Consider the following 20,918-nt stretch of genomic DNA (forward strand, 5'->3'; position numbering starts at 1 on the left):
ATACTCCAGTGTCATCCAGAGCTGCAGTCACAAGTTTGCAGTTAAAGCCCATCTGTCAGCAGACCTGTCCCTATGACACCGGCTGACCTCTCACATGTGCTCCTGGCAGCTCCTGTGTTAATATATGCAAATTAGCCTCTAGGAGCAACGGGGGCGTTGCCATTACACCTAGAGACTCACGTCCTCTGCACTCTGATTGACAGGACCAGGTGTGATGACATTTCCACTGCCTGGTCCTGTCAATCAAAGTGCAGAGGGCGTGAGTCTCTAGGTGTAATGGCAACGCCCCCGTTGCTCCTAGAGTCTCATTTACATATATTAACAGCATGCTTTTTCTCAGCAATGCGGGCACATATGAACATGGACCAACACAGATGCCCTCAGATGCCAGGAGCACATGTGACAGGTCAGCCGGTGTCATAGGGACAGAACTGCTGACAGACGCCCTTTATATCACTCCTTGTACTCCATCCCCCCACAATTCTGCAGGAATCCGCCAGCACTGCGCTGCTGACGGGATGTTCAGATGTACAGTGCTGCGCGTCTGGTGATCAGTTTTTTTCTAGCATGTCACATTTATCTCCAGATTTGTCTCCTGATGGATGACAGTGTCTGGTTTGGATGCGGAATCTAATTTGTGGATAACGTTCTCCCCCTTTATAAAGTGTGGGAGATATTTCCAGACCAGAAACCGTAATCCAGTCTCAGGTCAGCGTCCTGTAATGGGCTGGACGTTCCCCAGATCACAGGCGGCAGAGTATAAGATAGAATACAGCTCTGGATGTGACTGGAATTTAAAACATGATGTTATAGCAAAATAATGAATGCAGCTCTGGATGTGACTGCAGTATAAAAGCAAGCGATTTACAAAGTGACTGGGCATGTAGAGGACATCGAGCTATAAAGTGTAAAACGCTGACCTCAGAGCCTCATCTGACAGGAAGCGGACAGTCCGGTTCTGGGCAGGAGACTGGTCCCAGTCGGCTCTTTCCCCGGCCTCCATATAAATTGCATCTTTCTATAAACTTCTAATTCAATATGTGACACTTAATCTTGCACCTCCCGATTGTCTGCTTTGTATATAAGCCGGGTAATTGCAGAATGGAGAAGTCACTTAGCCGCACATTTGAGTCTTCGATTTGAGAGGCAGAAGCTGTAACACAATTACGGTTATTACAGATGTGGAGTCCATACAGTCCTCGGGAATTCACAGGAGACCACGTAAGGATGAAACCCATTAGATCGCTGCCTTTAGGGCCGAGCTTCCAATCAATAGGGAATGAGCCTTATACACTTCAGAGTGTCCGCCCTGCTGTGCTAATGGACGAGCGCTGCCCTATACCGAGGCTGGAGGCTCCGTACTTAGTAATAGTTAAGGCTCACGTATGGCGGCGCCGGGACGTTTTCATCTTACCATCCACACCTTACGAGAGCTGATGAAGCCATATGAGGGTTTGGTTTTTGGCCCCATGTGTTGTACTTTATAAAGCCGCCATTGAATGCTCCAAATGTGGGGTGGAATGGAAAAGAAAGCAATTCCGCTATTGCTATTTGGGTTTTGTCTTTATAGCGTTCGCTATGCGGTAAAAGTGACATTATAAAAATGATTCTATGGGTCAGTGCGAGCGTGGCGATAGCGGATGCCATACGTATAACATCTTTATTGCTTTGTTTCACCATATTCTATCTGTCACCCACAACGGCTTCATTTTCCTGCTGACGGAGTTTGGGGGGGGGGGGGGATTTTTTGCAGGGTGCCCTGTTATTCTTACTTGGTACTATTTTGGGGTACATAGGGCTTTTTGATCATTTTGTACAGAATTTTTTTTTTTTTTTGGGGGGGGCAAGGTAACTGGTACTGTGGCTTTTATTTTATGGCATTCACCGTACGCGATAAATAACTTGATACTGGAATGTTTCAGACATTTTTGGACATACTGAACAAATTGTGTTTATTTTTATTATATATATTTTTTTCTTTCAATAAATGGTAAATCTTTAAAAAAAATGATGTGTTTTCTTGAACCTTTCATACTTTTTTTTAGTTTTTTTAAGTGGCCCTAGGGGGGTGTTCCTCATCTCCAGTCCTCAGGACCTGACATAATTAGTGTCCATACATCAGGACTTACTACAGGTCCTCATTCTGCGGGATATTCCTACCGGCAGGTGGGCCCTGAGGAACCCTGCCCTAGGGAACCCGAGCCTGTAATCACTTGCACTATACTCCTGTATAGCCTCTACTTTCATCTGTTATCTGAGTGACAAGCAATATGGCCGCCAGTACAACTTCCAAAGGACAATATGCCCGGCCTTGTGTCTCTTTCCTAATTGCTATGGGTCTTTCTACGGTTCCTGAATGGCCAACTGGTCTGATTTTGCCGCCATGGTGATACTCACCCCACTTTTGCACTGCCGCAGGGGTTTAGGAAAGCTGTGTAACAACCACTAGGAGGCTGTAATGTCGGATGATCCTGGGAATTATTTTTCCTTTGCTTTTTGACCGTGTTATTAGAATGTCCCAAGCCATGGCTTGTACAAATTGTGCCGACCAGTAAATGATGCAATAGACGCGCCTATCGGTGGGGCCTCACCTTAGACACTCTCCATCGTTCTGAGGCCTCTGACTGATGGCCAGTTTCTCAGCTTCCAGGCTCTTGGTGACCCCGGCGGCCGCACTGATCTCTTTGTCCAGACCTGAAATATAAGCGAGATGCCATTAAGGACGTGAATCAAAGGTATGAAGCCGAAGAAAAGCCTCAGGCTCAGTGATGACGCTTTACCTCTCAGAGTCTCCTGGAAGTCACTCAGTTCCCTCTGGATCATGTTCCTCTGCCGATGAAGAGCCTTGAGATGGATGTTCTCACCTCTCAGGGATTCTATTTCTAGGAGGGAAAATAATACAGAACGGAGGTAGCAGCAGCCAAACACAAGAGGCGGTTTCTATGGCATTAGAGGTGAGTAATCTACATCCGAGGAAGCAAAAGCACTTAAAAATAACCCGCAAGCATACATATAATTGTATGGTGCCATGACGGCCTCCTGGTGCCACCCCAGGACCCCGAAGATGGAAGCATGTAATGTGCAGACTTTCTGTACCGCTCTGCAAATGCCAAAACTGCACTTACTGAGGAACCCTAAAATACTACAGAACTTACTGGGCACCCCTAAAAATACTACAGAACTTACTGGGCACCCCTAAAAATACTACAGAACTTACTGGGCACCCCTAAAAATACTACTGAGGAAGCCTAAAATACTACAGAACTTACTGGGCACCCCTAAAAATACTACTGAGGAACCCTAAATTACTACAGAACTTACTGGGCACCCCTAAAAATACTACTGAGGAACCCTAAAATACAACAGAACTTACTGGGCACCCCTAAAAATACTACTGAGGAACCCTAAAATACTACAGAACTTACTGGGCACCCCTAAAAATACTACTGAGGAACCCTAAATTACTACAGAACTTACTGGGCACCCCTAAAAATACTACTGAGGAACCCTAAATTACTACAGAACTTACTGGGCACCCCTAAAAATACTACTGAGGAACCCTAAATTACTACAGAACTTACTGGGCACCCCTAAAAATACTACTGAGGAACCCTAAAATACAACAGAACTTACTGGGCACCCCTAAAAATACTACTGAGGAACCCTAAAATACTACAGAACTTACTGGGCACCCCTAAAAATACTACTGAGGAACCCTAAAATACTACAGAACTTACTGGGCACCCCTAAAAATACTACTGAGGAAGCCTAAAATACTACAGAACTTACAGGGCACCCCTAAAAATACTACTGAGGAACCCTAAACTACTACAGAACTTACTGGGCACCCCTAAAAATACTACTGAGGAACCCTAAATTACTACAGAACTTACTGGGCTCCCCTAAAAATACTACTGAGGAACCCTAAAATACTACAGAACTTACTGGGCACCCCTAAAAATACTACTGGGGAACCCTAAAATACTACAGAACATACTGAGCACCCCTAAAAATACTACTGAGAAACCCTAAAATACTACAGAACATAATGGGCACCCCTAAAAATACTACTGAGAAACCCTAAAATACTACAGAACTTACTGGACACCCCTAAAAATACTACTGAGAAACCCTAAAATACTACAGAACTTACTGGGCCCCCGAAAAAATACTACTGAGGAACCCTAAGATATAGTAGAGAACCTGCCGAGGAACCCTAAAATATTATAGAACTTACTAAGGAACCCTAAAATACTAAAACATTTACTGGGCACACTAAAATATTACTGAAGAACCCTAAAATACTACAGAACTTAGTGAGGAATTCTGAAATACTAGAGAACCTACTGGGCGACTCTAAAAATACTGCTGAGGAACCCTGAAAATAGAACTTGCTTTGCTATTGACAGGGGCCCCAAACATAAAAAGGAACACTCACTTGTCCACAGTCCCGACAATGCACACGACCAAGAAGTGGCTGGGGTCTGTAACGGTGGTGGCCAATCACAAGCCTCAGAGACCAGTGCAGCAGAGACCAGTGCAGCAGAGACCAGTGCAGCAGAGAGCCTAGTCAGTTTATATAGTGTTATATATTTTAATATGCACCTTGTGTTTTGTTATGCTTGTGAATCAGTCAGTGCCGACTAGCAACAGCTTAGCCCCGGCCACCTATAAGCCCCCCCCCCTGCCCTTTCTCTATCTACACCCTGAAATCTGGGTGTTTATGGGGGGCGACACTTGTACAGACGAGTTGTTAAAGCCGGTTCTACTTCTTCATCTAGCATTTCATTATGTATCATTGATGGAGAAAGTCTGCACTTGATGAGTCTTTACCTACATAACGTAGAAGGCGCAGATGCCAGGCTGCAGTAGCGGGGTCACTCACCACGTCCCAGCTCCTCGGCCTCCTCATCCAGACTCTGACTTTCAGCCTCGGCGCCTCCTCTCAGCAGCTCCTTTCTGTCCACCGTTAGCCCGTAATCATTATTATAAGCCAGGACTTCCTTCATGAATCTCTCCTCCTCTGCCGTCATCTCTTTCTTCATGTCCTCCTAAGAGAAAAAAAAAAGATCACCCAGGAATGTGCCGGGCGGCAAACAGTGCTGCAGACCTCAGCTTCCATAGAACTCAATAGAGAATAGCTCATGTCGGGCAGACTGGCGACCTGACTTGTAATGGGGTCCATCAGGTCCCAATGAGGTGTCTGCAGTTTTACACAGTGCAATGTTTCTCAGTGAACTGGCGACAGGGGTTCCTATCCGAGCCTTCACCACAGGTGTGAACAGAGCCTAATGTGGTAATATGTCGGAGCCTCCCAGAGGCCATTAGAGGTCAGAGGGGTGCATGGAGCAGCACTCGTGTCCGTGTTGCAAGCATTTGCAGAATTGTGGCTTCTATCACATACAGAAACTACAAAACAGAAGGGTGCACAGCCTTGCGCCAGGTTCAGATGTGGCAGATTTCTGCACGGCGAAACCGCAGCAAACTACAATATATAGAATTTTGTGGTAATTATGTCACAGAAATGCACCAGATTTTCACCACCAACTTCATCCTTTCCATGAAGACTGTTCACATGATGGGGAATGTGATCGGTGGAGGCTGACCTCTGGGGCCACTGCTGATCACAAGAACGGGGCCCCTTTCTCCTGCTCCATTCGGCTGTATGGCGCTCGGGCTGTCCCTTCGAGCTGATGAAGTGGTGGACACGCATGTGTGTCGGCCGCTCCACTCACATAGGGAGTCTTATGATCTGTTAGGGTAACAGTGGTCAGACCCCCGGCCATCACTGATCCCTACCCCCAGGCACCTACCCTGTGGATGGGGATAAGTTGCTTTGATGGGACAACCCCTCTGATTGTGCAGCACCGCGGCAGGGACGGTGGCAGGAGAATGCAGGGCCTTTCTGTAAGCCCATGTTCACATCTGATTTGCTATTGACAGCAGAAATCGTAGGTTTAGACTCCACAAGAAGAACGAACATGATGACTGCCAGAGGACTGCAGCATGTGAGGTTTAAAGCGTAGGTGCAAAATCCATGCCCAAATCGCGTCCTTGTTACTAACGTGAACCACAATGCCATACAAATCCACGCTGATAAGAGCCACAAAGACACAAACCTCCTGCTATCAGCACCAAGCCCCCAGCGACGGATTCTTGCACACAAGCTTCAAACCTTCTTTTCGGTTCTAGACAGGGCTGAAAGGATTCATCAATGTAATCGAGGCAAAAAAAAGCCTTGATGCAATTTCCCTGCATCGAGGATTCGTTTAAATCACATGACCACTAAGGCCCCTTTCACACGAGCGGGTATTCCGCGCAGGTGCGATGCGTGAGTTGAACGCATTGCACCCGCACTGAATCCTGACCCATTCATTTCTATGGGGCTGTTCACATGAGCGGTGATTTTCACGCATCACTTATGCGTTGCGTGAAAATCGCAGCATGCTCCTCTTTGTGCGTTGCGGTGTGATAATCCACGCAATGCAGGCCCCATAGAAGTGAATGGGGTTGCGTGAAAATCGCAAGCATCCGCAAGCAAGTGCGGATGCGGTGCGATTTTCACGCATGGGTTCTAGGTGACAGTCTATTCACTGTATTATTTTCCCTTATAACATGGTTATAAGGGAAAATAATAGCATTCTGAATACAGAATGCAGAGTACAATAGCGCTGGAGGGGTTAAAAAAAATAAAAAAGTTAACTCACCTTCTCCTCTTGATCGCGTAGTTCCCGGTCTGTTCTTTACTAGCTGTGGGCTAAAGGACCTGTGGTGATGTCAGATCACATGCTCCAATCACATGCTCCATCACTATGGTGATGGAGCATGTGATCTGACATCACCACAGGTCCTTTAGCCCACAGCTAGTAAAGAACAGACCGGGAACTACGCGATCAAGAGGAGAAGGTGAGTTAACTTTTTTATTTTTTTTAACCCCTCCAGCGCTATTGTACTATGCATTCTGTATTCAGAATGCTATTATTTTCCCTTATAACCATGTTATAAGGGAAAATAATACAATCTACAGAACACCGATCCCAAGCCCGAACTTCTGTGAAGAAGTTCGGGTGTGGGTACCAAACATGCGCAAATTTTCTCACGCGAGTGCAAAACGCATTATAATGTTTTGGACTCGCGCGGAAAAATCGCGCATTTTCCCGCAACGCACCCGCCTCTTATCCGGGCAAAAAACATGACGCCCGTGTGAAAGAGGCCTAAGTGTGAGTGAAGCCTCTCACTCACCGCTCCGTGGCCTCCAGCTCTGCACCGCGCTGCACTGACCAGGGCCTTGTGTGCACATATCGTCAGCATGCTGCCCGACACTGTGTGCGACGTCAGGTCCCTCCCAGTGCATGCTGGGAAGAAGACACGGTCCGCCTCCTGCGGACTCCATGTCAGCTCCGCACTGCCAGTGCCAGGAAAGGTAAGTATAAATTTAAGGGGGAGGGGGTTAGAAGGGGGTTTTACCTGTGATTTGAAGGGGCTGATGGCGCTAAGGACATGGATGGCATAGAAGGGCTGATGATGCTGGGTGGGGGACATGGCATGGAGGGGCTGATCTGATGGCACTGGGGGAGTGAGGGACATGGTGGATGGCATGGAGACACAGGGGGAGGGCAGAGACAATGGGTGGCATAGAGGCACAGGGGGAGGGCGGAGACAATGGATGGCATGGAGGGGCAGGGGGAGGGCGGAGACAATGGGTGGCATGGAGGCACAGGGGGAGGGCGGAGACAATGGGTGGCATGGAGGCACAGGGGGAGGGCGGAGACAATGGGTGGCAAAGAGGCACAGGGGGAGGGCAGAGACAATGGATGGCATGGAGGCGCAGGGGGAGGGTCGGAGACAATGGGTGGCATGGAGGGGCAGATAGCACTGGGGGAGTGGGAGACATGGCAATTGGGCTGGCAATGGATGGCATGGCAGAAGAACCGTATTGGGTATGACCGGATACAACCAGCTATATGCTCTCATTGACTATAATGTGGTCCAGGCCATCTGGCCATGGTCTGGCATACATTTTGGGTATCGTCCAAAGCTTTTTTTTTTTTCTTGCTTTTTTTTGGTCCTGCTAAAACCCAGCCTGAACGCTGTAACAAGGCCGGACCCCATTACAGTCAATCGCTGCAGCAGCCGGCGGTATCCAGCTACACCCGATACGGTAGATTCCAGCTGTTCTATACACAATGTACACTCACCTAAAGAATTATTAGGAACACCTGTTCTATTTCTCATTAATGCGATTATCTAGTCAACCGATCACATGGCAGTTGCTCCGATGCATGTAGGGTTGTGGTCCTGGTCAAGACAATCTCCTGAACTCCAAACTGAATGTCAGAATGGGAAAGAAAGGTGATTTTAGCAATTTTGAGCGTGGCATGGTTGTTGGTGCCAGACAGGCCGGTCTGAGTATTTCACAATCTGCTCAGTTACTGGGATTTTCACGCACAACCATTTCTAGGGTTTACAAAGAATGGTGTGAAAAGGGAAAAACCTCCAGTATGCGGCCGTCCTGTGGGCGAGAATGCCTTGTTGATGCTGGAGGTCAGAGGAGAATGGGCCGACTGATTCAAGCTGATAGAAGAGCAACGTGGACTGAAATAACCACTCGTTACAACCGAGGTCTGCAGCAAAGCATCTGTGAAGCCACAACACGCACAACCTTGAGGCGGATGGGCTACAACAGCAGAAGACCCCACCGGGTACCACTCATCTCCACTACAAATAGGAAAAAGAGGCTACAATTTGCACAAGCTCACCAAAATTGGACTGTTGAAGACTGGAAAAATGTTGCCTGGTCTGATGAGTCTCTATTTCTGTTGAGACATTCAAAAGGTAGAGTCCGAATTTGGCGTAAACAGAATGAGAACATGTATCCATCATGCCTTGTTACCACTGTGCAGGCTGGTGGTGGTGTGATGGTGTGGGGGATGTTTTCTGGGCACACTTTAGGCCCCTTAGTGCCAATTGGCCATCGTTTAAATGCCACGGGCTACCTGAGCATTGTTTCTGACCATGTCCATCCCTTCATGACCACCATGTACCCATCCTCTGATGGCTACTTTCAGCAGGATAATGCACCAGGTCACAAAGCTCCAATCATTTCACATTGGTTTCTTGAACATGACAATGAGGTCACTGCACTAAAATGGCCCCACAGTCACCAGATCTCAACCCAATAGAGCATCTTTGGGATGTGGTGGAACGGGAGCTTCGTGCCCTGGATGTGCATCCCTCAAATCTCCATCAACTGCAAGATGCTATCCTGTCAATATGGGCCAACATTTCTAAAGATGCTATCAGCACCTTGTGGAATCAATGCCACGTAGAATTAAGGCAGTTCTGAAGGCAAAAGGGGGTCCAACACCGTATTAGTATGGTGGTCCTAATAATTCTTTAGGTGAGTGTATATTGCAGCTGTGAAAGAAGCCTTATGTGCCCAATTATCTGCTATACCGCTGTAAGGAATACAAATATTGTTTTTATAAAGGAATACGCTATTTTAAGAAGGTTTTTCTTATTAGATTACTCGATTAATCATAAAAATAATCGGTAGAATACTTGATTACTTAAATATTCGTTTACTGCAGGCCTAGTTCTAGAGCACGGGTGTCAAACAAAAGGCCCGCGGGCCGAATCCGGCCCGCCAGACCTCGTCATGCGGCCCGCGTAGCCACCGCCGGCCGCCGGCCTTCACCTTCTATTGTCACTTCCTGCAGGCGGCCCCTGCAGGAAGTGATAATAAATCGCATAAGGAGCGCTGTGTATTACCGGTACTTACAACTACAAGCGCTCGCCGAGAGGAGGGAGGAGGCAGGCTGGGAGGATGGGCGCTGGCAGTGTGAGTCATACGTCACGCGCCTGCGCTGCCCACTTTATGAATGAAGCAGGCGGCGTGGGCGCATGACGTATGAGTCACGCTGCCAGCGCCTGTCCTCCCGGCCTGCCTCCTGCCTCCTCTCGTCAAGCGCTTGTAGTTGTAAGTACCAGTAATACACAGCGCTCCTTATGCGATTATATACATACGGTAACCATTAACTATTAGAGATACGATTATACAGTGAGCGGGGCCCATGTAGTAGAATAGTCACTGCACGGGCCCCGCTGTCATTATAAAAGCAGATGCCGGCCCCTAGCCCGTGTATTGAGGGTCATTCACTACTACAGGGACACTTATGGAGGGGATCTGTGGATGACACATAGCATAAGATGCTATATATGTGTCATCCACAGATCCCCCCCATAACTGTCATCCACAGATCCCCCATAAGTGTCACCCACAGATCCCCCATAAGTGTCACCCACAGATCCCCCATAAGTGTCATCCACAGATCCCCCATAAGTGTCACCCACAGATCCCCCATAAGTGTCACCCACAGATTCCCATAAGTGTCACCCACAGATCCCCATAAGTGTCACCCACAGATCCCCATAAGTGTCACCCACAGATCCCCATAAGCGTCACCCACAGATCCCCCATAAGTGTCACCCACAGATCCCCCATAAGTGTCACCCACAGATCCCCCATAAGTGTCACCCACAGATCCCCCATAAGTGTCGCCCACAGATCCCCCATAACAGTGCCATCCACAGATCCCCCATAACAGTGCCACCTACAGACCACAATTAGTTCAAAACCCACCAAAAGCACACCTTTTGGTTCAAAATATATTTTTTCTTATTTTCCTCCTCAAAAACCTAGGTGCGTCTTATGGGCCGGTGCGTCTTATAGGGCGAAAAATACGGTAACCCTTACAGTTCTGGAATGTGTTGGATAACACTGACAGCATTATGTCAGTGTTATCCAACACATTCCAGAACTGTAAGGGTTACATAGCATCATAAATCAGTATATTGCTATGTGACCCCAGTCAGCGCTTGCAGGTCAAGCTTTCAGAGCTAGTTATTACTTACATTATTACAAAAAACAGTAATAATTGAATGCAGTGACAATAATTTATGATAATAAAGAGTGGACACATAGTCCTACAGATACAACCGGCCCTTTGAGGGTGACCAAACTGCTGATGCGGCCCCCGATGAATTTGAGTTTGACACCCCTGATCTAAAGGATAACAGTTTTTACCGAATTAAATTAATTAAAAGCAGCAGATCACCAGGAATTATCCCCTGCTCTTCATCCTACATGTTATACATTTATACAAAACATTGGGAAAGTCCTCACACCCTCTCACTGTCCTCACATTTTGTGCTATCAGTCCCCCCATCGTTCTGCCCTCAGTCCCCAGAATGAGAAAGTGAGAAGAGCAGGTGAAAAATCTTTACTGATTTACTGAGAAGGAAAGACAAAAAAACTGCATGGACATAAGTCTTCAGCCCCTTTACTCAGGACATAAGTCTTCGGCCCCTTTACTCAGGACATAAGCCTTCGCCCCCTTTACTCAGGACATAAGTCTTCGGCCCCTTTATTCGGGACATAAGTCTCCAGCCCCTTTACTCGGGACATAAGTCTCCAGCCCCTTTACTCGGGACATAAGTCTCCAGCCTTTTTACTCGGGACATAAGTGTCCAGCCCCTTTACTCGGGACATAAGTCTCCAGCCCCTTTACTCGGGACATAAGTCTTCAGCCCCTTTACTCGGGACATAAGTCTCCAGCCCCTTTACTCGGGACATAAGTCTTCAGCCCCTTTACTCGGGACATAAGTCTCCAGCCCCTTTACTCGGGACATAAGTCTCCGGCCCCTTTACTCAGGACATAAGTCTCCGGCCCCTTTACTCGGGACATAAGTCTTCAGCCCCTTTACTCGGGACATAAGTCTCCGGCCCCTTTACTCGGGACATAAGTCTCCGGCCCCTTTACTCGGGACAAAAGTCTTCACCTCCTTTACACAGGACATAAGTCTTCAGCCCCTTTGGCAGTGATTCCAGCCTCCAGTCTTCTTGGAGATGATGTCACAAGGTTCACACCTGGATTTGGGCATTTTCTGCCGTTCTTCTCTGCAGATCCTCTCCAGCTCTGTCAGGTTGGGTGGGGCTGTCGGTGGAGAGACATTTTCAGGTCTCTCCAGAAATGTTCCATTGGGTTCAGGGCTCTGGCTGGGCCCCTCAAGGACATTCACAGAGTTGTCCCTCAGCTGCTCCTGTGTTGTCCTGGCCGTGTTCTTAGGGTCATTGTCTTGTAAGGCTAACCTTCGGCCCAGAGCTCTGGATCAGGTTCTCATTAAGAATATCTCTGGACTTTGCTCCATTCAGCTTTACCTCCACCCTGACTGGTCTCCTTGTCCCCCGCAGCATGACACTGCCACCACCATGCTTCACAGTAGGGATTGTAGTGGGCAGGTGATGAGCGGCGCTGGTTTCCTCCAGACATGACACTGCCCCCACCATGCTTCACTGTAGGGATTGTAGTGGGCAGGTGATGAGCGGCGCTGGTTTCCTCCAGACATGACACTGCCCCCACCATGCTTCACTGTAGGGATGGTATTGGGCAGGTGATGAGCGGCGCCTGGCCTCCTTTAGACATGATGCTGCCCCCACCATGCTTCACTGTAGGGATGGTATTGGGCAGGTGATGAGCGGCGCCTGGTCTCCTCCAGACATGATGCTGCCCCCACCATGCTTCACTGTAGGGATGGTATTGGGCAGGTGATGAGCAGTGCCTGGTTTCCTCCAGACATTACTGAGGAGAGGCCTCTTTCTGACCGCTCTGCCATAAAGCCCAGATTGGTGGAGGCTGCTGTGATGGTCGACCTTCTGGAAGTTTCTCCATCTGCACACAGATCTCTGGAGCTCGGCCAGAGGGACCATTGGGTTCTTGGTCTCCTCTCTTACCAAGGACCTCCTCCCCCGATTACTCAGTTTGGGAACTCTCAGTGCAACAGAAAGGTTTTGTCCCCTCTCCAGATCTGAGCCTCCACACAATCCTGTCTCTGAGCTCCACAGGCAGTTCTCCTCCTCATATCTTGGTGTTTGCTATGATGCATTGTCAGCTGTGAGATCTTATATAGACTGCGCCGTGTTCTTCCAAATCATGTCCAATCATCTGAATGTATCATAGGTGATTCCAATAAAGGCATAGAACATCTCAGAGATGATCCAGAGAAATGAGAGGCCCCAGAGTGAATCATCAAGTGTCAGAGCAGAGGGGCTGAAGACTTATGTCCATGTGAAAGGGGCTGAAGACTTATGCCCATGCAGTATTTTAGTTTTCCCCTTCTGTTCCCACTTTCTCATTATGGGGGCAGAAGGAACTGCTAGCACAAGGAGTGAGAGAACAGAATGTGAAAGGGTGTGAAGACTTTGTGAATACAGTGCGGCAGAGGAAAGAGCTGTAGTCTAGGAATAAACCGCTGCTACTAATGTCATGGGAGGAAGGGGGAGATCAGACCTGCTGCTAACATAGGATTTTCAGACAAAATACAAGTAAACAAAGCAGTAAAGCCCGGTGTTAATCTGCCCGCGGCCTGGTGACATTTTCCTATCTGTTGCATCTCTGGCCGCAGTGCTGACGCGGCGTCCTGAGCCGGGGATGGAGGAGCAGGTGTTTGCTATGCTCGAGGCTTCAGCCCGCGGCTCAGTTATCGCCCACAGCTGTGTTAAAAGCGTCTCCCCGCTGTCGGTAATGGCTCTCAGCCTGGTGGAAGGTCAGGGGTCCTTTAAGCTTCAGTCAGACAAGTCTGTTCTTTTCAAGAACGGTGCAAATAAATCTGTGTTTTACACGCTAAGCCCAAAGCCTCCCCCCACCGATACTCAGCGGCCGGACTGTAAAAGCATGGGATTTATTTCTATTATGGTCCTCTAGCAATAACAGCACTGAGTGAGTAAACTGGAGAGGTAAGTACAGATGAAGCCGGGGCTACATACAGGCGGCGGGAGTACCGCAGGGCACATCTATAATGTCATGTGCAAGGAATGCTGCATAATGTGCACGGCATCCATGACAGAGGGGCTATGGGAGAGACGTGGCTGGAAAGCCTCCCCTGCTAGTTCCAGACTACCTGCCACCAAAGGCATCACCAAGTGCGCCCTGTTCTGGCCAGATCCAGCAGGAGTAGCCATAGACTCTTGGGTACCGCCACACGGGGCGCTTGTGAGGCGTTCGGGGCGCGGCCGTGCTGGGGTACCATATGGACAATTAGGACGCAGCCACCTCTTATTTACCTGAGGAACACCGCAAATTTTAGTTGTTCTGCGCACCGTGAATACTTTGCCGCCATTAACACTGCAGACGGGTTATACAGTGCTTTTGTCATAAGAGGCAGCCGCACCGTACTCGACCGCAGCACGGCCGCATCCTGACCGCCCCTCAACCGCGCCGTGGGCCCATATCTAGGGATGAGCCAGTCGACTTCGGATGAAACATCTAAAGTCGATTCGCTTAAAACTTTAAGTACTGTACGGAGCAGGCACTCAAATACAGTATTAGAATGTATTGGCTCCGATGAGCCGAAAATATTACTTTGCGAAGTCTCGCGACACTTCGGGTAATAACTTCAGAAATGAATTTCTACTGTTAAAAACCTTTTCCTGAACTCGGTATCGGTTCCAAGTGGTACCTTTGGCTCATAGGAGCCAGTACATTCTAATACTGTAGGGAGCGCCTGCTCCGTACAGTACTGAAACGAAGTCTTAAGCGAATCCACTTTGGATGTTTCATCCGAAGTCGACTCGCTCATCCCTACTCATATCCTTACAACACTATTGATATACTTGCCCCATTGACTCTCACGTCCAAACGTTTGCAGATTAAAAGCTTCCTGCAGCAAATATGTGAGATGGGAAGAAAGGTGAAAGAGTTAGCAAGACTGGCTTAGCTGCCCATAGCAACCAGACTGGTGTAAAGTAGAACTGGCTTAGCTGCCCATAGCAACCAGACTGGTGTAAAGTAGAACTGGCTTAGCTGCCCATAGCAACCAGACTGGTGTAAAGTAGAACTGGCTTAGCTGCCCATAGCAACCAGACTGGTGTAAAGTAGAACTGGCTTAGCTGCCCATAGCAACCAGACTGGTGTAAAGTAGAACTGGCTTAGCTGCCCATAGCAACCAGACTGGTGTAAAGTAGAACTGGCTTAGCTGCCCATAGCAACCAGACTGGTGTAAAGTAGAACTGGCTTAGCTGCCCATAGCAACCAGACTGGTGTAAAGTAGAACTGGCTTAGCTGCCCATAGCAACCAGACTGGTGTAAAGTAGAACTGGCTTAGCTGCCCATAGCAACCAGACTGGTGTAAAGTAGAACTGGCTTAGCTGCCCATAGCAACCAGACTGGTGTAAAGTAGAACTGGCTTAGCTGCCCATAGCAACCAGACTGGTGTAAAGTAGAACTGGCTTAGCTGCCCATAGCAACCAGACTGGTGTAAAGTAGAACTGGCTTAGCTGCCCATAGCAACCAGACTGGTGTAAAGTAGAACTGGCTTAGCTGCCCATAGCAACCAGACTGGTGTAAAGTAGAACTGGCTTAGCTGCCCATAGCAACCAGACTGGTGTAAAGTAGAACTGGCTTAGCTGCCCATAGCAACCAGACTGGTGTAAAGTAGAACTGGCTTAGCTGCCCATAGCAACCAGACTGGTGTAAAGTAGAACTGGCTTAGCTGCCCATAGCAACCAGACTGGTGTAAAGTAGAACTGGCTTAGCTGCCCATAGCAACCAGACTGGTGTAAAGTAGAACTGGCTTAGCTGCCCATAGCAACCAGACTGGTGTAAAGTAGAACTGGCTTAGCTGCCCATAGCAACCAGACTGGTGTAAAGTAGAACTGGCTTAGTTGCCCATAGCAACCAGACTGGTGTAAAGTAGAACTGGCTTAGCTGCCCATAGCAATCAGACTGGTGTAAAGTAGAACTGGCTTAGCTGCCCATAGCAACCAGACTGGTGTAAAGTAGAACTGGCTTAGCTGCCCATAGCAATCAGACTGGTGTAAAGTAGAACTGGCTTAGCTGCCCATAGCAACCAGACTGGTTTAAAGGAGACCTGGCTTAGTTGGCCATAGCAGCCAATCAGATCCCACCTTTCATTCTCCAAAGGAGCTGTGAAAAATGAAAGATGGAATCTGATTGGTCGCAAATGAGCCAGTTCTTTACCCCAGTTTTGATAAATCTCCCCCGCAATGTCTGACTGACGGGTGGCAGCAGTACGGCCCATGAACTGTTCCCACATTCAGTTTTACTGCAGTCAAAGTGGAGTAAGTGTCACTTATAGGGTTGTTGCGATACCAAAATTTTGATTCGATTTTGACCATAAAAAAAAAGTCTTGCGATACTCAATACCATTCGATACCACACGAAAAAAAATAAAAAAGCCACGTGCATTCCGCATTTAAAAAAAATGGCGAATCGCTCAGTTTTTCTTTTCTTTTTTTTTCTTTTACGGCGTTCACCGCATAGGAGATTTTTTTTATATTTTAATAGTTTGGACTTATCAGACGGACATGGCAATATGTGATATGTTTATTTATTGTTTATATATTTTATATGTAAAATTGGGAAAGGGGGTGATTTATACTTAATATTTTGTTTTTTTGTTTTTTTACTTTTTATGTAATAACTATTTTCCCCCTTAGGGGCTAGAACCTGGGATCTTTTCATCCCTTGTCCTATTCACCCTAATAGATCGGGGTGACTAGGACCTCACACTATCCCTGCATAGTGCACACAGCAGCAGGGAGTGTCCTGGCTGCCATGGTAACCGATCGGAGCCCCAGGATTACACTGCTGGGGCTCCAATCAGAAGCTGCCACTGCACCACCAACGAGGAGGAGGGGGGAGGGGACCCTGTGTCACTGCCCCCAATGATTATAATACTGGGGGGAGAGCGCACTGCGCCACCAATGATTTTGATAATGAGGGGGGGGGGGGTGCACTGCACAATCAATGATAATTAACCTTTAATACAGGAGGCGGGTGCCGGCAGCAGATCAGTTAAATCCTTAAGTGCGACACCTGAGGGGTTAACTGCTGCCACTGATCGCAGCACCCTGTCAGAGGCAGGGTGCCGGCTGTGTGATTCTGCTGCCGGCACCTGCCTCCTGCATTAAAAAAGTTAAAGACGACCTTTCATGGGTCCAAACATTGTAAACTATCAGGATATGTAGCGCGGCGCTCTGGGATCTCCCTGCACTTACTTTTATTCCTATTATATACAGAGCGGGAGAATATACCGGGGGCCTCAGCGGGCGAACGGAGCGGCGCCCAGGAATAATAAATAGTAAGTGCAGGGAGATCCCAGGGCGCCGCTCTACATGCCCTGATAGTTTACAATGTTTGGATCCATGAAAGGTCCTCTACTATCATTGCTGGCGCAGTGCGTCCGCCCCTCTCTCTTCTTATTGGTAGCAGCGGCGGCACAGGGGGGAGGGGAAGAGTGACTCCTTCTCCCCTGTGCTGCTGAGGGAACATGAGCGCGCTGACAGCAGTGCACTCCATGTTGTCTGATGCTAGGCTGCGCAGAAGGGCAGCCTAGTATCGATAAATGTCAAATCCTGGTATTGTATCGATAGCGGGACAAAAGTATCGTATGGGTATCGATATTTCGATATCCGCAACACCCCTAGTCAGATACACTGGTAACCCATCAACCACTGATGTCACGTGCTGAGGGAATGTATGGAGGGGGCTGCTGCAGTGAGCCCTCACCATACACAGCGGGTGCTGGATGTATAATACAGCAGACACCTGGCCACAATGACGGAGAACAGCAATCCCGCCGAACCCTGTCATTTAACCCCTCAGATGCCATAATCAACACCGGTTACCTGCTGAACTGTGTACAAGACATAGCTCAGCATCACAGTCACCCTAATAGATCTCTATTACAGTGAATAGGACAAGAAATCAAAAGATCCCAGGTTCTAGCCCCTAAAGGGGTTAAACATTATTACTAATTATTAAGTTAACACATAAATAAATAAAAACATTAAAAGTTTAAATCACCCCCTTTCCTAATTTTACATATAAAAATATATTAACAATAAAAAAATAAACCAAAAATGTCTGTACTATTAAAATAGTCTGTATGTTGAATGTTGTAACAGAAAAAATATGAAAGCCACGCGATTCGCTATTTGTTACTCACCTTTCCGACCACCCACAAAAAAATAACAGTGATCAAAAAGTCGTACATACCATAAAATGGTACCAATAAAAACCGAAGTTTGTCCCACAAAATGCAAGCCCTGATACTGCTGAAATATAAAAAAGCAATGGCTGTCACAAAATGGCCATACAAACAAAATTTTTATTTTTTTAAAGTAGTAAAACAAAAAACACCTAGATAAGTTTGGTATTAACGTAATCGCATTGTGCCGCAGAATAAGGACATTGTGTCTTTTTTAGTGTACAGTGAACACCGTAACCCCAAAAACCTTGGTGCAATTGTGTTTGTTTTTTCCCTTCGTTTTCCCTTTCCGCTATTGAGATCTGTCATGGCTATAGAAGACCTAATACAACAGGATTCGCTCATGACGGATGCAGGCGGTTGTATAATTGTAATGGAAGCGTTTTTGCAGATACATGACGGATCCGCAAAAAGCGCTGACGTGAAAGTAGCCTTAGGCCTCCTGCACACAAACATGTGCGCCCCGTGGCCGTGCTGCGGCCCGCAATGCACGAACAATGACCGCGGGGCAGCCGCAGCGGACCCACGCCACACTGAGACACCTTGACGGGGTGCGCGGGCTCCGATATGTTCCTGACTGGAATAGATTGGCCAAGTCTCAGTTTTTAACATCAGCGGGAGGGGTTAGCCAGTATTGTCAGTCCCATATTATTGTGGTGCACCTTTTGCAGTGATTTATGGATTTTTATATTTTCATCCACACATTATTCCATCTTGTTGTAGGATGTTTTTGTGGTCCGCTGCCGACAACCTCCATTGGATGCATTTTTGCTGGGGATTGCCGGTAGCAACGGATCACATGTGGAGGAATTGCTCCCCCGGATATAAACACGCTAGTGTTTGGGTTTTTTAGTACTTCTGCCCATTTAGGCCACTACATTCTGTGATTTTATTTTTTTGTTACATGGTTTAGCTGCAAAACTGCACAAACAAAAATTCAATTAAAAAAATCTGCACCAATGTGCGGTAAAACCACGAGGCCGCCCAGTTGTCAGCAGTACGGTGGCCATTCTGTGTAGCCAGAAACCAATGCAGTGAGAAGATTGATGGGCTGTATTCAGATAGGGCGTAATAACCACTTGCAGTTTTTTGGGTACCTGTGTTTTTGCAAACAGAATGTGTTACCTCTTTTTCTTGGCATTTTTATACATAGGGTTTTTCTGTTGTTTTGTTTGCCCTTTTGTGATTTTATTAGTTGCGCTTTTTGTGCTGGTATTTTTTTTTTTTTAAACACCAGCTCACACCATGTTAGCTGGTTTATGAGAAATGTCCCTGTCCTGATGTTTTTGTTCATTAGGAGAGTTTTTTATTGGTTTTAATCTTTCTTTTCAAAACCACAGCATGCTGAATTTCTTCGGGCCAAGTGGCAGAACCACATGATGTTGTGCGCAGTGGGGACTTGCATGGCACCCAATGCCCAGGCCCCTCATATAGATAATACTTACCCCGCTCCCCACATTTCCCCATCGCACGCTTCCCTAGCATGCCCTGCCCTGGAAGATGCAGTGGCGGCCATGCAGAGAAAAGGGGCAACACGGGTGGCGGGGTAAGTATAATGTTTATGAGGGGCCTGGGGAATGGGGGGGCATGTTTTATAAGTTTGGATAACCCCTTTAAAGCTGGAAATCTGTTGGAGGACTCCACATTACATGGCAGGTGAGTAATGGACACCCCCAGTGTCAGAAGCTCGTGCCTGCTGCAGTCATACCTACTCATACATAAAGCCATACTTACCAACCTTTCAGTTGGTACAATCAGGTCATATAAGCCCCGCCAACACCCCGACCCTGTTTGGAAACATCCCCTTATGGGCGTGGTATGCAGTAGCTCCACCTATCTTCGGCCCGAGACAGAGTGATTTGCCAGGACTGTCTCTGAAAAAATAGTGACAGTTGGTAATGATGGTAAATGGTGACTGCATACAGTCTGCGCCTACCAGGTTACAGAGGAGATCCTGATTCTCTCGGAGAAGCCTCCCCTTCTGGATCTCCAGACCCTCTTGACGCATCTTCACTAGATCTCTCTGAAATCCCTTCTCCAGCAGAATGGTGACCTGAAAACATTAAATTTGAAGAAGTCACACACTGCTCATAGATTGCCAAGAGTATAAGGCCTGTATTATACTGTAGAGCTGCGCTCGCTATTCTTATTGGAAACAGTCGGCGAGCTTAAGGACAGATGCCCAAGCAGTTTTGCTGAGCTCTTATAATGCAGAAGACGTTAGCTTTCCCTACATCAGACGACTACATAGCACTTGGCATAAAAACTTTCCAGATTGTAAATCACCAGAGCAGGCGCTGTGCAGACACTGAACAAGCAGGGACCGCAGCGTTACCGACATGCATCTTCCTGCTGATGACATCGGATACTGTGTCGAGGCTCTCTCAAATATCGCTGATGCCAGAGAGTTTATCCAAATTAAGTTTGGAGCCTGACAACGCATCGTGCCCATAAAGCGCACCTCACTACAAGAAGTGTCAGCCACTGGTGTCTTCCTCGCCCTGCTCTTGGCATCAGCGATGGTCTGGAGGAGATAGGCGACAGTGGGACGGAGTTTCGTTACCCACTCCAGGGGGCACTCATGTGTCTTTTCACATGATGGCGACGTTTACTTCAGACATTGGGAGCCATTTATCAATAATGGCGTCATTTGTGCCAAAAAACTGAATTAGTACTCACTGGTAATTCTTTTTCCATGAGATCACTACAACAGCAACACAAGGAGATTGACCCCTGACCTCTGTAGGGGCAGGAAGCAGAGAAAGGTTTAAATACCCCCCTCCCACCACCACCAGTGGTTCCAAAATACAAGAGTAGAAAGGTGGTGGAAAACAAGTGATTTTATCATA

The 20,918-nt window shown here is 47.6% G+C and overlaps 1 protein-coding gene across 1 annotated transcript in view; it reads right to left on the minus strand.

Moving 5' to 3' along the window:
* Positions 1-2,587: 2,587 nt before the first annotated feature.
* CCDC172 (coiled-coil domain containing 172) overlaps positions 2,588-20,918 on the minus strand; it is a 31,307-nt gene continuing 12,976 nt past the window's right edge. Inside the window, exons 4-7 of the mRNA XM_044299756.1 lie at positions 20,006-20,122; positions 4,886-5,051; positions 2,781-2,882; positions 2,588-2,694 (exon numbers count right to left, since the gene is read on the minus strand). Coding sequence (XP_044155691.1) covers positions 2,588-2,694; positions 2,781-2,882; positions 4,886-5,051; positions 20,006-20,122 — 492 coding nt within the window. The remainder of the gene's footprint in view (positions 2,695-2,780; positions 2,883-4,885; positions 5,052-20,005; positions 20,123-20,918) is intronic.

This window comes from Bufo gargarizans, chromosome 6, assembly GCF_014858855.1.
Source record: "Bufo gargarizans isolate SCDJY-AF-19 chromosome 6, ASM1485885v1, whole genome shotgun sequence".
NCBI classification, from domain to species: domain Eukaryota; kingdom Metazoa; phylum Chordata; class Amphibia; order Anura; family Bufonidae; genus Bufo; species Bufo gargarizans.